The 19,249-nt window shown below is 42.1% G+C and overlaps 1 protein-coding gene across 6 annotated transcripts in view; it reads left to right on the top strand.

Annotated features, from left to right (window-relative positions):
* Positions 1-19,249, top strand: part of TRPM3 (transient receptor potential cation channel subfamily M member 3) — a 495,179-nt gene that overhangs the window by 430,747 nt on the left and 45,183 nt on the right. For all 6 annotated transcript variants that reach the window (XM_060610082.3, XM_060610081.3, XM_060610080.3 and 3 more), the window contains 2 exons: positions 1,896-2,147; positions 8,283-8,457. In XM_060610082.3, coding sequence (XP_060466065.1) covers positions 1,896-2,147; positions 8,283-8,457 — 427 coding nt within the window. The remainder of the gene's footprint in view (positions 1-1,895; positions 2,148-8,282; positions 8,458-19,249) is intronic.

Raw genomic sequence — 19,249 nt, 5'->3', positions numbered from 1 at the left:
CCCAGCTTGCCCTGAGAACTTGTTATGAATGTAAACTCTCCAGCCTCACACACCAGGCATTACTGAAGCAGAAACTCCAGGCGTAGGGCGCGGCCATCGTGTTTTCACCAGCCCCTAGGTGATTCTGATGCCCGCTCAAGAAACCCTGGCCTGGGGTTTAGGGGTGAATGTAGCCCTACAGAGGAGGAAGAATGAGGCTACCAGCTGGCTCTGGCATCTCGCACAGCATTCCAAGCCCTCGTCCTGACTTACTAAGACCTCCCTTCCTTAAGTATTTCAGGTCACGGCAAACCATTAAAGAGGACCAGAGGATGCAAATAAACAGCTGCAGATTAGACCCTGTCCCCTGTCTTTGCTTTCCTCTCTTTTGAGAGGAGATTCCGAGTTGGGTGATGGCTCAAAGAGACTGAAGTCTCCGGGTAAACCCAAAGGCCCAGCTACTCAGCCTCTATAGGCCAGCCTCCCTGGCTCCTCACATCCGGGGACAAGCTGTGGTGTCGGACCAGTGGGACTCACTCTCCAACTATGCGTTTCATAGAGCCTCTGTGTGGCAGCAAAAAGGCCCCTCTAGATTTGAGGTAAGTCAGAGCCCTACCCAGTACCTAATGATATGTAGCAGTCAGTCAACAAACATTTAATTGAGAATCTGTTATGTAACCGGCCCTGGGGACCAAAGGGTCTGCCTCAGAGTTTACAGTGGAGATGATAGGTGGGTAGACCAACACAGACAACATGTTTACCTGCATACAGAAGTTAACTTCATAGAGTGACAAACTCTTCAAAACCGAAGATAGGGTAATATATTAGCAAGTGACAGGGATGTGGAGGCCCCTGCAGGTAGGATAGTCAAAGATCTTCTTAAGAAAGGGAAATTAGAGCAGAGACCTTGAGGATGAGGAGGAGCAAAACATGTAAAATTCTGGGAGAAGAAAATGCCCAACAGAAGGAACAAGTGCAAATGTCCCGAGCATATAATGAGCCGCTATGTCCGTAGGTGTGGAATGGGGGGAATGTGGTGGGCTGTGAAATGAAGCCACCGTAAGGAGTTTGGGTCTTTCTCTGTGTGTGTTGGAAGCCATCGGGAGATTGAAATATTCATTTATCACAATTTGCTTTAGTTTTTGTTGTTGTTCATACATCTCTCAAATCACTCTCTTTTTTAGATTGTGGTATAATTTACCTGGAAGAAAATAAACAACTCATAGGAAAATAATAAACTCATTCTTATTTATAAGAAAATAAATAAACTCATTCTGTTTACCCATACAACTGTGTGTAATCACCACCCAGATCACGGCTTCAGTTTTTAAAGATCATTCTGTGTGCTAGTTAGAGAATGGGTTGAGGGAGAGTAGACACCGATGGTGGCAGGAATACCAGTCAGAAGGCTGTTGCAATCATCTAGGTGATGTGGTAGGACTGAGAATACAATGGCAACAGTGGGTGGTGGTGAGCAGTGGTTGGATCAGATTGTATTTAGAAATAGAGGTGATATTGATACAGATTATATGGATGTGACGAGAAGAATGAAGGAGTCCTCCCTGGTGGTCTGAGTAACTCAATATGGTGGCACTCTTTACTGAGATGGAGTGGAATTTCAGAGATTTGCAGTGTGTCAGGAATCTGTCATTTTATAGCAAAACCCTAATGGGTATCTTAGGATTGTAAGGCAACCCAAAGGATCAAACTTCTTGCTTCTGTTTGCCTCTGGAATGCTTGTATCTTCCTGGTCTGAGCTTAGCTCAGTGGTATATTCATAGCATGCAAATATTCAAGTAAACACAGGTAAACAAAACAAGCTACTGATGTCAACTAACAGACCAAGCGTTTTCCAACTGGACCTAAAACATGGACTGAAACCAGACCTAACCCCACCCTCTTTTCCTGTCTTTTAGATCCTGATGTCAGAGCCAGGGAAGTTGCTACAGAAAGTAAAGGTGTGGCTGCAGGAGTACTGGAATGTCACAGACCTAATAGCCATCCTTTTGTTCTCTGTGGGAATGATCCTTCGTCTCCAAGACCAGCCCTTCAGGAGTGATGGGAGGGTCATCTATTGTGTGAACATCATTTATTGGTACATCCGTCTACTAGACATCTTCGGCGTGAACAAGTATTTGGGCCCATACGTAATGATGATTGGAAAAATGGTAAGCAGGGTTCTCTGATTCCGTGTTATAAATATGCAGAGGAGAAGTGGCAGTAATAGGAAGAGGAAAATCATTCATTTGGGCCTGCTGTGATGGTCTGAGATGGCCCTGGGGGTGTTTGGATTTTTAATTCCTTTTGAGCGTTTGGGAGTTTGACTACATCTGTATACATCACTGGAAAATTAACGATCATTCACCCATTTACTTACTGAAAAACATACACAGATCATCTCTTTTGGGCTAAGCACCGGAGTAGGAGTTGGGTATTTAAAGGTGCTCATTCCGTGAGATTGAAGATGAGAGAGAAGTAATTACCATACAGTGTGCGAATGCTGTTAGAGAGATGTGTATAAAGGAGCATAGAAAAGACAATGTAGGTCAGGGACGGCTTCGTGTGGAGGTTACATTTTAGCTGGATCTTGGAGGAAGAGTGGGTCTCCACTCCAAATCTTTAGAAGATTTTTAAATTTTAACATTTCTTATTTTTTTTTTTCCTAATAAAGTCCTTGAAAAATGCCTTTCCCTACACAAAGGGAAGGAAGTACGGTCTATTTTAGTTGAGTTAGGTTGAATTTTATTTGGATATTACGTTCTATCCATATATCATGTATTTTGTTACACTACTGGAAAATGGAGAGTTAAAAACTGGGTTCCAGAATGATGCCCCTACCTATTCTTTAAAAAAGAATCCCAGAGGGCACCTGGGTGGCTCAGTCAGTTAAGCGTCTGACTTTGGCTCAGGTCATGATATGGTTCATGCGTTCAAGCCCCGAGTCAGGCTCAGTGCTGACAGCTCGGAGCCTGGAGCCTGCTTCGGATTCTGTGTCTCCCTCTCTCTCTGCCCCTCCCCCACTTGTGCTCTCTCTTTCTCAAAAATGAATAAACATTTAAAAAAAAAAAAAACTTAAAAAATTAAAAAAAAAAGAATCCCAAGTGGCAAACTAATATGCTTTCCCACAAATGGCTGTGGACTTGTTCCTTGACCACCCTGGTTTCCGGACTCTCTCCATAAAGACCCAGCCCTAGGAGGACAGCAGTAGTGTGAACCCTAGGGGTGCACAAATATATCAGCTCCTGCTCCAGACTCACTAGAAAAAGAATTAGAGCCCTCTGCTCAGAACCTAGGTGCTTCTTATCAATTACCCCACTTTTCAAAGTGTGACCCTTACTTCACCTTCACAGCGCATATGTGGAAAAACCCAAATACCTCCATCCTACCATGGTAAACGCCTCTTCCTGAAAAACTCTGTTCTAATAACCTCCAGTCTACTTCCACTTGTGGGCTGTCAAAAACTAACAATTGGTCAATAGCTGTCCTTTATCATCCTCCCTCAAATTTCACTATATACATCATCACAGCTGACCTTTCAGTCAGCAGATCTGTGTTTATCATTATTATTAGTGTGTGGGTGCATGTGTCACTCTACTGAAATGAATCTTAAATAACCAAGACTCTTCCTACAAAAGCACTGAGAAACACAAGTAAAGGGAAGGAGAATTTGAATCCAAAAGGTAGGAGTTATGAGACCTTGAGAAATGTATTTAACCTCCTTAAGACCCAGTTTACTCATTTAAAGTAATTATAATAAATGCAAGGTTATATCTTGCAGGGCTTTTGTGATGATTACAAATAACACATGCCAAGTAGCTGATAGGGTCTGGCTCATAGCAGGTAGTTGATAAAATTGCATCTGTTATGTTTATGTGTGCCTTCTGTTTATGAAAGTACAATAAAAAGTGGGGAGGGGGTGAGATATTGGTGAGCACGGTTATTCCACTCTATTCCTAACCCTTTTATACAAAAGCTTGAGACCTATAACACCAGTATTGCTTAGGGGAGATATCACCAAGCCCATTCTAGAGAGGAAGAACTTGAATTCAACAAGCTTGAATTATTTACCCAAAACTGAATCCCAGTTCAATTGGGATTTTTGACTGGGGGGGGTGGGGATGTGTATCTTACTCTATTGCACAACCTGTTCTATAATCTTCTCTGTTCTTTTAGTAATGAATTTGAGATTGTGGTAAAGATTCTTATGTCTAAAAGCAGAGAATCTCAATTTAGAGCCAGTGGGAAAGATTTAAGAGAAAGGATCAGTGGACCCTCCACCTAATTTGTATATAAAAATTTGTGGGTGTATGAATTTTCTGGACAGAGAAGACAAGCTTCCATGAGATTCTCAAATGTATACTCAAATGGACCCAATGAAAGTGAAGAGTTACAACAGCCACAAAATTAGGCCAAGTTTTCTCAACCTTGATACCATTGGTATTTCAGACTAGATAATTTTTTGTTGTGGGGGCCATGCTGTGCATCACACAATATTTAGCAGCGTCACTGGCTTCTACCCACTAATGCCAGTAGTGTAGGCGTGCACGTGTGCGTGCGGACACACACGCACACACACATATGCTTATGACAACAAAAACATCTCCAGACATTGCCACATGTCCCCTGGGGACACAATTGCCCTCTGTTGAGAAGCACCACAGCAGACGGTTATGTAATCTGATTGCTTGTTTTTCTAATTGATCGTTGCCTTGTTGTTTTGTTTCATTAAATAAGATCTGAAGTCTCAAACAAACCAAATATATCACTTTAAAAGATTGGATGGCATTTAAATAGTTGAAATAACTAAAGTCACACTAAACCAGCAACCTTATGTTAAAATCTACGTCTGTTATTTTAATAATGGCATAATTATCCCCAATTTTGACTAGAATGAAACCTTATTATGGAGCGAGTGAGCGAGATGGACTGCATTTTCTCTGCCTTCCAACTTATGAATGATTCCACTTATAAGTCAAAAATAAGTAGAAAATGAGTATATTTGGTGGCTTTGTTCTCTTTCATGGGGCTTTTAAGATAATTAGTTAAATAATTGAGTCTCTGATCCAGAAGGTAGGTGAAATATGCCTATAGAATTTATCAGTGAGTTAGATGGACTGCTAGGTGGGAAGCTTAATAAAATATGCCCGCATGTGATTATTCTGAAAACCCCTCAACATTACAGAGGCCCTCTTCAGTACTAAACAACCAAGGAACTCACTATACCCTGTGGTCTAGGGACAGACATCTGATAAGATACCTGGACACAATACATAGATCAAGTATGATTCAGGCACCTGGGTGGATCAGTCGGTTGAAAGTCCAACTCTTGATTTTTGGCTCAGGTCATGATCCCAGGGTCATGGAATCAAGCCTGCATCAGGCTGTGTGCTGAGTGTGGAGCCTGCTTAGGATTCTCTCTCCCTCTCTCTCTGCCCCTGTTTGCGCACTCTCTCTCTCTCTCTCTCTCTCTCTCTCTCGACCAAAAAAATTAAAAAAGTAAGATCCCAACTGATCTTTAAATCCAGGATCTCTTACTGGAATCCTGACCCCTTTTCTTTATATTCCACTTCTCAATGCAATTCTCTAAGCCTAGTACTAAACTCACTTGTATAATGCAGAATAAAAACAAGAATTATAATAACTATCATTTACTCTGTGCCAAATACCATGTCAGACATATCATCACTACAACCCCATGAAATGGGTTTTAGTATCTTTGTTTAGCAACAGAATAACCAGAAACCAGGCAAAAAACAAAGGCAGGATACCAGCTCTTACCCAATCAGACTTCACAACCTGACCTTCCAATTCTAACAGCAATGCATTAACATTTACTGAGACCTACCCACATTGTTTCACATATTATCTCATTTAAGCCTTATGAAATTAATATGCATGGTGATTGTCATTATCCCCATTTTGAAAAAAAAAAAAGGAAAAGAAAACCAAGATTGAGCAACTTGCACATGTCCACCTAAGCTATTTTTACTAGCAGAGGCAAGATGAAAACTCAGGTGGTCAAACACCTGAAAACATGTGCATAACCACCACCATATGTACTCACCTGTATAGAACACAACCTACAGATATATACAAGAGTGAGACAGAATCAGCTCTCTTAATATTGAACTGACTGGACAATTTAACTGTAAAAACAGAGGTACCCAGCCCTGGTTTTTACTAATAATGTTCTACTTCTGCATTCTGCTCTATCAGATTTCAGTATTTGTGTGGAAGACTTTTGTGAAATAGATGAAGTTGAGTGGGAAGAATGTTTCTTGTCTTAGATTGTTTTGGCCCTTCAGGTAGGTAGCACAGTCCTGAATGAAAACAGTCCTGAGAAATTGAATTAGAACAGTTGCTGTGTGTACTGGCTGAGTTTTCTTGGGTCAGAGTAGCTCCTAAATCTCATGAGTACCCACCTTCCTCTCCCCACCCATTAGTGGAGCCATTAGTGTTTTTTCATTGATGGAACGTTTGGTAAATAAATGATGAAATAATTTTACAAAATAGAGGATGGGAAACAGGCCTATGTTTCCTATAAAACTGTTTCGACACAGCTGGCTTGTTCACTTGTAAGAGAGTCCTGAGGCCACTAAGCTGTGAAAGGAATAACTAATTAAGTAGCACGTATCTTTAAAAACACAAATATGAATGAACATCAACTTTTGAGAAATTCTTATTTAGTTTCAAAGTCAGATGATACTTGAAAGATGGATTCAGAAGTTGCCTTGACAGTTGATTAATTGGCCAAAAATATTTTGAGCCCTCAGTGTCCTAAGGCAAAGCAGAAGGCTATTGTGTTTTAATTCTAATAACAGGCACCATGGAATATTGTTTTAAAATAAAATTTTAAAGCTAATTTAAAGCCTTCATTATCAACGATAAAATTTTCATTATTCTTTCTTTGTGGGTGGGTATCCCTTCAGGAAGTTTGATATCCCAGAGAAGGTTGTCTTTTGTGTTAGATGGTTTGGTGCGAGGGATAGAAACCAATCTCCAACTAGCTTAAGCCCAGGAGGGATATACTGACTTATGGCAGGGCATGATGAAACTGGCCTTAAGGGTTACTGCAGTCAGGCTCTCAACCACTTTCAGAACATGCTGTCTCTCTCTGTCTGGAATATCTGCTTCATTCACTCTCGATCAGTTTTACTGGTGGGGGACTCAGCCTCAGACACTCTGAATTTATATCATTACAGAGAAAGAAAGGGAGCTTCTCTATCCCAGCTTCAGTTGAAAAAATCCAAAGAGAGGATATTGGTTGGCCCATCTTGTGTCACATGCCTACCTCCTATCACTGTTGCCAGAGGGTGAGGTACCATCATTAACCTAGCCTGGAAAAGACACCATATTTGTGGCCAAAATGGGTGGGAACTGCTTCTAAAAGAAGGAGGCAATGGGTTCTGGCCAGACAAAATAATAGTTATTACATCCTCATCTATTTTTGGTGATAAAAGGAAAGTAATTTGGCATATGAGAAACAGATCCTTGATAATATGTATCACGAAAACAAGCAAAAAAGAAAGGAACAAAGAGGAACGAGAGATAACATTGTGCTTGAATGCAGTCAAGAGAATTTTATAAACATGTCAAGATGAAAGTCCAACATTTCAACAGCAGACACAGAAATGGGCCATTAGGCAACCTGATTCTATTGCCGACAAAAACACCCTCTATAACTGATAGGATATGCTGCAAGAGAATTAAGTACAGAAAGAGTGATTCTCTGAGAGACTGGTTTGTGGTAGAATATCAGGCAGTGAGGTGGGGCCACAAGAATAAGAAGGTGGATGGTGGCTATGTGGGCTGTCCTAGCTTTGCTTGCAAGTAATTACTTTCTTGAGCATTCCAACTCTCAAACTTAGGGAATTTACAACATTGCAGTAGTTCTTGAAATAGTTCGATCATCCCAAGTTCAATTTTGCTAAGAAGAAAATGACCCAGGGAGGACACCGGCTCCCAGGAACAGAGCTGGATTCATAAAGAGACCCGAGCTTCATGTGACTCCCATGCCTAGTCTTAACTAGGTAGCACAGACAACAGTGGAAAGTGAGGGGCTTCCTTTCTATGCGTGCCTTTTTTTTAAATGCTTTTGAGTTACTGATAAAATTCTGTGGACGTTGTTTCAATAGACCAAGTGTTCTCTTTCTTACTTGGACACAGCTGTCTATCTATATATCCCTTGTCAGAAGTGTTGAAAATGAACCTCCTCCAAAGGTTTCCATCAGTGTTGATATCATAGGAACACTCAATCATGTGGATTTTCTTTTTTTTCTCCCTCTGCTTCCACACCCTTCCAGATGATAGACATGATGTACTTTGTCATCATTATGCTGGTGGTACTGATGAGTTTTGGGGTCGCCAGGCAAGCCATTCTCTTTCCCAATGAAGAACCATCATGGAAATTGGCCAAGAACATCTTCTACATGCCCTATTGGATGATTTATGGGGAAGTGTTTGCGGACCAGATAGACCGTAAGCAAGTTTATGATTCTCATACACCAAAGTCAGGTATTGAACTTCAATTGGGTCATGTCTTTTCTGAGTTCATTTGTTTGTTCTCAATAAATGGCTCAAGATAGAGGACCAATTCCTAGCTTGCTATCTTGGAGGTAAAAAACAATTATAGAAGGTGAATATACAATTTTAACAAAGTAGTCCTTGGGTGTTTTTTCTGGTATGTCATCACTGTGACACAGATTGACATCAGGTGTACCAAATTTAATGAAGAACCATTATAAAAATGGTTCCCCCTAAATTATTTGGGGATTGAAAATCCTAGGGCCATGTGTTGAACATTTCAATATTATTAATATATTATGTCATTACTTCCCACCCCTACCCCAACCCCCAGCCTGTAAAAACTAAATTCCTTGGATCTGACTTCAGAACAAATAAACAAGTCTCTATTTTGCCATCAGAATTCAAGAGGGCAAACATCTGCATGGTGTTTTCCTTGCAATGGAAACTATTCTCTAGCTCCTTTTCCCACTGTCTTAAATTATGTGCTATTGAGACTCAAAAGAAGCTAGTAGTCATTGCCCGGAAGTATGGAAAATGCCTTAGGTTGTAAACTGAGTTGCTTGCTGTAAATGCCAGGGGTAAAAAAATAGTATCTATATCATGAAATGATTCTGTGTGAGGAGCAAGTGCCCGCAGGCTTTGATGTTTCATGCCCTAATAGAGGCTGATTCTCTATAATAAACACCCTCTTATATAGAGTTTGGAGATAGTTGTATCCTATGAATATGTTCCAGCATTTTATTTGGACCAAATGTCAGGGCACACCAGGCATTGGGACATTATTTGGGAAGAAGGCATCAGGAAAGAAGTATCTTTCAGTATGGAGGAACTGGATCCCTGGAGCACCTACTTCCCATTTTCCCTAAGGAGTTTGGCTCTAGAAATAACATCCCTCCAACACTGTCGAATTAACATTTTTGAAACATTTTTTGCTGACAAGCCAGCCATCTGAGCCCTGGACTGTGGACATGGATTAGGGTTACATAACCAGGTAGTATAGTTTATTAAGAGCAGGAGCAGAGACTAGTCAGCATCCCCCTCCACCCCCGCCAATCCCAGGTAGGGCTGAGACCAAGTAAATAAGGAGCAAGCAGCAAAGAGTCTGAGCCCTCTGGGCCCATGTAAAGCATGTGTACATTGGCAACAGGATACATTAATATGTCATTTTCCCTCCTGTGATGGATTTTGAACAAATACCTTTCTTAAAATGAGTTATCTGAGGCCAAAAAGCTTTTGGGAACACCTCATTGGAACAAATATTCATTTCAGGAGACTTAGCCGAGCTCACTGAGGAAGAATTTTTAACTCCATCTCCTAGTTGGCAATGTGCAGCCTTCACCACGACAGCTTTCCAGGGTCTGGGGAAAACCCTTTCGGGATCCTTTCAGCTGGTCCCTAAAGGCAAAACGACTAAAAGCCCATCGACGATCATTTTCCTCAGAGATTAAATGTATTATTTCCCCCCCAAAAAAATTGCTTTCCACATATATTATTTTGCCTTCCTTAGTTTTCCTTTCTTCCCCAAAATGAGATTAAGCCCCCATGGGTTTTTTGACAATGCAACATTTTGGGATGGGAGAAGGAAGGAAGTGTGGGTATGTTTTATAAATGGGATTCTGTCTGTCCCTCTACAAGTGGCCATTTATTGATGTTGTACTATGAGCCCAACCTAGTGCAACAGACACCACCATCTGGCTGAATAAGAGGATTTATTATTGTTATTCTAAAAGAAGGGCTGATTGTAGTTTAGAACTGGAACACCCCCACCCCACCCCAGAGATGAAAGAGAGGTGTTTTGTGTGAGTGAAGTATGAAAATAGATGTCCCTCGTTGTTCATTAGATCTGTGGTGCTCTACATGTGTGAGAATCAATTTCTACCCCAAATCTCAATATCTAAGTGACCCAGCCTTGGATGGATGCAAACTTCATGACACCCTTCCCTGACTTACCTTCTTTTTTGACATTCCAAAATTGGCTGCAATGGTAGCCAACTGTTCTAAGCTAAATCAGCCAGTTTGCTGTTTAGAGTGCTAACGAGTATTTGTCCTTTCTCAAATGACCCCCAAATTGGTCATTCCATGTGCCAAGGTCACAGAACATCCCTATTTTTAAAATAATTTGATTTTCATGTTATGGTACTGGACAAGCCCAAGGGGCATTGGGTGACTGCCCCACCTGGTCATTCAGAATTGCCCAGGAGACCTAAGAACCAAGCCATTTGAGAAAGGTACAAATCATTTATGCTGCCCTACGGTGTCTTGCCTCTTTTCTGTGCGGTGTCCAGGCTGGTTTGTGAAGCATGTGTTCAGGCTGATTGGATCTCATATCCACCTGGACCCACGGCCCTGCCCAGGGTCTGCCAATCCCATCCTGCAAATGTGCCCCTGTGTGGGCCTCTCCCACGCTGCTCATTCACACACACACACACACACACCTTCTCAGAGCGACTCATTTCTAATGTGATGCACGTGTTCCATATCTAACTCTGTTTTTAACTGCAAAACTGCTGAGCCCATTTCATGTTTGGGGAAATGATCTTTCTTGGCATAATTGTATATGGATGTATAATGGGCCCCAAGGGGTGGGTTATTACTGTCTTTCTTATATCTCAGAAGGGAGGACAGCTTTAATGCCCTCACTTCCGGGAGGCAAAGTTACTGAACTACAGATTTTTTTACATGCATTCCTTTTATTTTTCTTATAGTTTATCCTAAGCCCAGAAACTTTCAATAAGGTGAAAACAGCTGAGATGAGACTTCTAAGGTTACTTTCCAAATGTGCTCAAAGACTAAAAGCAAAAGAAATAAGAAAGAATGGAGTCACTGTAAAATCACAAAATAATTTAGGTGGTTTTCGCCTCTAAACTAGGTTAGATTAACACAAATGACAGTCTGGCATTAATCTCGATTATCTGTAGAGGCTAAAATATTTGCTTTGTGTCAGGAGCAGATGCAAATGCAAGATCATGATTGGCAGCAGCAGATAATGAAACAAACTGGGGAAGGGACAGTGATGGTCTGCTCTCTCTGGACATTTTGCCTTGCACCCTGATGAACTGATAAGAATTGAACTCACTGTTGTTGGCTTGGTTTAGTTTGGGCTTGTGGTTATTTTTCAAACGACCCCAGATCATCTTAGATGTTGACGTTATATATAGTACTAGCTCTGTAAGACCCAATGTATGGGCTACCATTCAGTGACTCGGGCCCCAGCTTGCTAAAGGTATTGCTACCAAACGATGACATCCTTATAAGTGTCTCATTAAGGTGACCCATGTTGCATGGCATCTGAGAGCTGGTCAGGATCCCCCTGGAGCTTGACAGGGGGGAAAAGCCACTTAGAGAAAAGAAGCAACAGCACATTCATTCCAAGGCCAGGGCAAAGCTAAAATTAGGTGGACTCTCACCAGTTGCAATATCTGGTTCCATGGTGTGAAGTACCTAGAAATATACCTTTGTTGGCAGAGAAGATGGGGTGTCTCTAGCTTCCTTGAGCCTCTGGATGAATGAGATTTCCCTTTATTTACAAGGCATCCTTGTGTTGCCTACCACACACACAGATTTCCCAGACTGTACCAGGGCAGGGGGAAAATGAATCATGCTCTTGAATGCATTAAATCAGGGTCTAAATTTAGCCCTTCTTTCTGCTGCTCTGAGTATTTTTATAACTTTGGGTAGTAACGTGAAAGCAAAATGTCCAAAACTTACTTTTTACCGTAACAACTTAATATTATTTGGCTGTTCCTCTTGGCCTAAATTAACTATCCAATCTATTTAATGCATGGGGTCATTTTTTCTAAAACACTTCTTTGTATTACTTTTCTGTCTCAAATGATGTGTTCCTCACTTCCAGTGTGGAAAAATGCCTGCTTGTGGCAAATCTTAGAACAGCATGAACAGAGAACATGGCTATTGTTATGCATTTCGATCCTTGGACTCCAGTTTTGGAAACTCAGGGCTCTGCATCTGTTTGGTATTCAGGACTGACCTTCTCTAATGGATTCAGAGCACACTAATGCCTAACAGCTATAGCGTGGGGAGTGCTGCCTGACCAAAGAAAGTATTTCGGAAAAGAAAAACTTGAGCCAATGCCAACTTTTGGGAAAGGGGGAATTGTTTTGCTGGGTTTTGTTTTCGCAGATTGCTAAGGAAGCAAGCCAATCGGAGGCACCACCCCCCTTTCTCTGCCCCTGAAAGTCAGCTTACATTCTAGAGAATATCCACCCGACTTGTTTGCTAATGCAAACTGAGACTTAGTGAGTTTACAAACAGCAGACAGGCCTTTGTGATGATTCAGTACGCTATAGCAATCAACATTTGCTCCTCTATCATAATATTCATTTAGCCTTTGCCCACAGGTTGGGCCCCATTTTTAATCCATTCAATGGATGTTTATTTTCGATCCTACTATGAGCTGGACACCAAGGTAAAGAGATGCACATGGCAGAGATATTGTCTTTAAGGAATTTACAGGCCAAGAAAGGCAAACTGACATTGACACTATGTATGTGGAGATGGAGTCCCAAAAGAAAAGTGGTCGGTTCTTCCTAGTGTGAGCGTGGGGGCCACAACAGATGAAGCCTTGCAAAGAATGGGAAGGTTGAACTGAGACCTGAAATGTGAGCAGATATTTGCTGGGCAGATGGGAGCAGGGGGCTGTGAAGGAGAAGAATGGCACTCGAAACTGAGACTCAGCATGGACAGTTCCAGGCACAGCAGGTAGTTTAATATGGCTGACCGTAGGGTAAGAGGCAGGAGGCAAGAAGCAGAACAGATGGGTCTAAAGAGAGAGACAGTAGTATAGATCTTGGAGGACTTATACTCCATGTTCAGGGTGGTACCATGATCTGACATGTTTTAGTCAGAGCTCTCAAGCAAAAATATAAAGATGGGAGGTGAGAGCACACTAGCTAATACAGTAGCAGTTGGAATGGAGAATATAGGCAGCATGAGACTTTAAAAAGGTAAAATCAGAAGAACTTGGGCAGAAGTCAGGTGGGGCAGAGGATGGTGGTGGGGAAGTGGAAGAGGATTTAAGACGGAGAAGCTAACAGGTCACTCTAGGGTTTCTGGCTTAGTCTCAAGAATGACATCATTTAGTGAGATAGAGAACCTAGCAGTAAGAACTATGAAGGAAGGGGGATTTGTTCAGTTGGAGTTGGATTGAGTTCGAGGTTCCCCTAGGAATTCCAGGAAAACCATGAAGAAGGTTATTTTGTGTCTAGGTCTCTGGAGCTAGGTAGAAAGAGGTGGCCTGGTGGTACAGATCTGGAGATCAAGAATATAATTCCAGTTAAAGCCAAGGAAGTGGGTGAGCTTGCCAGGGAGCACAGGTAGAGAGAGAAAGCCAGAGTAGAGCAGTGGAATGGAGGACAGTATCCAGTGCAAGAGAGGACAACAATTAGGTGAATATTTAGAAAAAGTCCATACAGTTAGACCTTTAGGAAGTCACTGATAATTTTGGCCAGAGGATTTTTATTTCAAGAGTGCATGCAAAAACAAATTACAGTGATTTAAGAGCAAACGAGCAGCAAGGCAAAGCATTTACTAGGGAAGAGAGAGGGAGAAGTGTTGTGTCTGTGTGGAGGTGGCAAGGGGAGGAGGAAGATCAATGAAGTGGGGCTTTGAGAAGAAGAGTAATGTTTTGTAATCACCACTTAGGAAAGCCACTAAGTACACATCAAAGGATTGCTTAGGGCCACCTATTTGCATAGTTAGGTTGTCTGTTTTCTCAGTCAAGACTCAGCAGCCCAGATCAAGAAAAACAAATAATTGGGTTAATCCAAGATTGAAGCTTTGCTATGCCAGTATGGCAGAAAGAAAGGAGACTACGTGTTTTGAAGATGGTTGCAAGGGTCCTTAAAGTTACACATTATGAGGTCTAAGATGCAAGGAGAAGAAAATAAAGGTATAATGTTGCTAAGTACCTAGGAGGAAAAAGAATGGACAACAAAAGACTAGAGAACTAAGTGCTTTGAGAACTAAGGATCCTGAGACATGTGGTGATAAGATGTTGTGGCCAGAGAATGGTAAACTGGTATTCAGAGTCCAGAGCTAGGACAATTTAGGATAATGATAATGTCCAGAATAAGTTCTAGGATATTTTGGAATTCAGGCCAAGCATCTTGAAGCTAGGTTCTTCTGTGTTTGTCAATGCAGATACTGAAGTGTCCATAGTGACAGAAGAGGGAGTGGACAGGAAGACTTTAATCAGAATGACCTGAAACTCAAAGGAGAAGGGCTTTTTGAGCAAGAGTGAAAAGCAGTGGTTTGGAAGAGGCAAAGTATCAGTGACAATGCAGACATTACTTATGGGGACCACAATGGTGGATGTACAAGAGTGTGCAATTTTCATTCGAGAAGGTTTCAGGGTGTCTTTCTGAAAAATGAGATTTAGTGAAGGCAAGAAAATGAAGATGGGGGTGGGCTTATAAAAGTATGAGAAAGCAGAGGAGTATGTGTTCAATGACAAAGGTGTTCCAGAAGGCTCTGGGGAAAGGGAGAAAAGAGAGAGATAGTGGGAAAATTCAGTGATCAGAGAGCCCAACATCATGTGAGGACAATAGCATAGGTGAGGATAGTTGACCAGAGGAATGTGCACTGCAGGAACAGAGGATGATACGTAAGAGAAGTAGGGTGGGAATAACTATTCCAGAGTTTTGAGGCAGCTGAAGACGGGAGCTGTAATGGTATAAGGGGCCAAATTGGGCTAAGGATAGCAAGGTCTCATAGGCAGTTTAGAGCAACCTTTGCCCAGGTTTCTAAGATTGTGTTGAGATCAGATTGTTCTGATCCCCCAAATGGACGGAAGTGGAGACTTTCTGTGGTGGCACAGAACAACCAGATTCTAACCAGATTCTGCCCCAGATGGCGTGGAGAATTCTCCATCTTGGGGGAGGCTCTCCTTTTGAAATGAGCAATGGCCTGTGATACTAGGGAGGCGTCATTCATTACCTTTCACAAGAATGGGCTTTTATTATCACCTTGGATTATTCCATTGTTCTTTAACTGTAGACGTGCTAACACCTTGCCTACAATTAAATTTAGTCCTTGGCCCATCCTGGCCATTTTCAACTTCTGCTGTAATTCTGCCTTTAACAGAGTGCTTTTGGTACATCATAGGTTTGCATGACTCTTCAAAGCCCATGCTTTTTCTCCTTTACCACAAATACTCCAAGCAAGTCCTACATAACCCAGTGGAAAATAAAGCATCAGCAGATGGGATACATTTAAAATTTTTGAAACTTTCTCCAAAAAGCTCTAAACCACTTTTTAAAAAGTTAACTTGGTACAGAGAAGTTAGCTTCCCATCCCACTGTTGGGACTATTTTGTCACCTATGGGGAGCTAACTTCTCACTGGGGACGAAAGATATAAAAATTGCATACCCTTTGAATAGAAGCAAATCAGTAGGGTTTTTCCTAAAAACTGTGATGGAATTTGTTCTCTTCAGCATGTGCAAAATAAAAATGGGATTCTGTAAGATTTAGAGAAAAAACTAAAGTCTGTGGCGATGCTGAATACTAAGCCAATAATGAAGGACTTCAGAAAGAGTTCATGTTTGTACCAGCAGAAAAGTAGCAGGAAGTTTTACTAAGAGCCAGTTTCAGATGAAATTAGTCATTAAAACACAATAATAGGGGCACATGGGTGGCTCAGTCGGGTAGGTGTCTGACTTCGGCTCAGGTCATAATCTTTCGGTCTGTGGGTTTGGGCCCCATGTCGGGCTCTGTGCTGACAGCTTAGAGCCTGGAGCCTGCTTTGGATTCTGTGTCTCCCTCTCTGTCTCTGCCCCTCCCCCGTTCACGCTCTGTCTCTGTCTCTCTCAAAAATAAATAAACATTGAAAAAACAGTAATAGTCTGCCTTCTAATGAGATATAATTGACTACAGGTAAGGAAAGGTAATCACTATAGATTGAATACTAGAGACACCTGCATGGTATGTCACTCAACCCAAAATGATGTTGAACATCATCTAGAATAGCATTAAAAATGAAACAAAAGGGGCTGTCTGTACCTGACCTGAAGCTGTAGTATATCCGTTCCTGGGATACTGAGGATAGTGCTGGTCACTGTCTCTCAAGAAAAACACAAATGTGCTGAGCCAGAGAAGAGCAGCCAGACTCAAGGAAGGAGGGAATGAGAAGCTCTAATTTGAGGATGGATCAGGAAGATGAGGGCTCTTCACTCTGAAAGATGAAAGCGATCATGTCTGAAGTCTGTCAACTCCCAAAATGAATCTCTCTGTGGATAAAGTGAGTATGACATGGGTCCCCAAATCCCAGTGTACTTGAGCCAAGGATCCATTGAAGTATGAAAGTTGCAGACTTAAGTCAAATAAAAGAAATACCATTCTACAGAGTGGGTAGAGAGCTTTGGGGATTTATTTTCCCCTGGAGATGTTATAGGAGAAATAATACAGTCTCAAAGCAAATTTCAGACATTTTATCTTTTTAATCATAACAAGGGAGACCCTGAACAGAAAGTGGCTTTTTTTTTTGTTTCCTCCCCCAAAATAATTTTCCTTCGAAGGAAAAGGGAAAAGGATGAGGAAAAAGAGGAAGAAGATTATGCTATACCTGGGAGGGCCCATATCATAGAAATGACACTTAGAATCCAAAATGGCATGTAATCCCAAACCACGTGGAAGCATTGGTGGAGAAAACATCCAGTCTGGCCTATAGCAAATAGCGTTAGTCCTCTCTCCAGATCCTCTCGCATCGCCCTTTACCAAAGTTCTGTATGCACCATCCAGTTTCTGTGCCCTTTGATGCTAAGGGCTCTTTGCTGTAAACTTAACCCGGGAGCTGCTGGTGTGGCTTCACTACCCAGAGAGCCTAAAGTGCCTGAGAGTTTTTGTACCTCCAGGGCCTCCATACTCTGATGCTGCCTGCTGAGAAGGAAAGGGTAAGAGGATACGAAAGTCTAGCTCCCTTGACTCTTGGCTTACTTGGAAGAGCCACCACCTTTAGGACCGCAAAGTCGCTTCTTGAATGTGAAATGTAATCCAGACTCCAAAGATCCCCGTAGGATCAGGCTAAGGCTCGGACTTCATCTGAAATTGCACCTCGATTCTTCTTTCATTGTTTTGTTTTGTTTTTTGCCATTTGTTTTTTTCTTACTCTGCTTCCTCCACTTTCTTCTATCTCATTCTTCTGCAGAGCACTGCCTTTAACAAATCACTTTCGTCCGAATCCTTTGCATAGGGTCACTCCTGGAAGAACTCCACCTAAGAAAGGCACTCAGGCTCCAAGCCTCCTAAGATCCAGCCTGACACAATGTGTATTGGAGGCTCAGGACCCTTCCTTGCAGTACAGAGTAGGAGGCCGGGGTGCCCAGATTATATATACAGCAGACGGTCGATCTGGTCATCTGTAGTAACTATGGCAACAAGATTATCTCTCTCGTTACAAATGACAGAGACCAATTTGCACCCTGTACTTCTTTAACCCCTGAAGTTGTTTCTGTAACACAAGGCGTTATGTTCCCAGGAGTCTGTGAAAGAAGTCATTCTTGAAGCAGGAAGGTTTATTCCAGCCTTAGAATCATTTCTTCCACCATAGATCTCAAATCCCTGCTCTGCACCTGCTCTTCTACCAGGCAGGCCCTGTGAGGAAACAGGAGATGTATAGACACTGTCCTTGTTTTTCAGGAGTTTGTAATCTCAGCCAAGGGGTCGGCAAACTTTTTCTCTTAAAGGTCAGGTGGTATTGAAAGCCATACAGTATACTCGTAACTCCGCAACACAACAATAAATAAACTAATGGGTGTGGCTGTGTTCCAACGAAATTTTATTTACTGAAACCGGAGACAAACCAGACTTGGCCTGTGGGCAGTAGGTTTGCTAAGTCCTCGTCTAAGCCATCCCATCATGCCATTGCCTTGGCTTCCTTCCCCCTTACTTCAGTTGATGAACGTGTGAAACCAGAGCTTCAGGATGGAGTCAATTTCCTATGTGACATTCTGTCCAAATGCAGAAGATGACACTGCTTTGTGCACTTGTTTCTTCCAGGAGAAATGTTACTCTACCAATCCAAGTCCAGCAGACCAAAGGAGATTAGGTCTGTGCTTGTGGAGTTGGTGTATGTGGAAACCACACTGCTTGAGGAGTGGATATGGCTCCCAGACCACAAATGCGGATGCTGCCAGAAAATCCGCTTAATTTTTTATTATAATTCCACTGATTTCTGTTTTGACCATGCATCCCCATAACCTGGAGGAAAATCATGACCCAAGGTTCACCTTCCCTGAGGTGGGTTAAGGTTGGAGTAAGGGCAGGATATAGTGGAATTATCACACAGCTGCTGAAACATCCATCATCCCGGTCAGTTGGACCCTTCAGGTCTAGTGGATTTATGACATCTCCCCACTGTCCAAAATCCCTAGACACTATATCCCTCTGAAATCACACTACCCCCAATGGAACTGCCAGGAAAACCATGTAGCATGAGCCCATATAACACATGCAAGTTGGCATTCACTCTCAGACACCCTCACATGTGTGCACAGGCACACATTTCTTCTCTCTCTCCTCCAGTCCTGCTTCTGCTGAGACATTTTTATCTATTTCCTCAAATCTTCCTTTCTCTTGCCCCTTCTACAAATTCTCAAAGGTCCTGAGCTCGTACATTTGGACCACAAAAGCAGCCAGAGACTCAAAGCCTATTTCTGGATTCTACCCTACAGCCCCTCCTTCCCTGATACAGAGCCAATACCTGCTTGAAAGACGAGAGGGAAAAATGAG

This window comes from Panthera onca, chromosome D4 (assembly GCF_046562875.1).
Source record: "Panthera onca isolate mPanOnc1 chromosome D4, mPanOnc1 haplotype 2, whole genome shotgun sequence".
Taxonomy (NCBI): domain Eukaryota; kingdom Metazoa; phylum Chordata; class Mammalia; order Carnivora; family Felidae; genus Panthera; species Panthera onca.
This window is presented reverse-complemented; position numbering and strand designations above follow the sequence as displayed.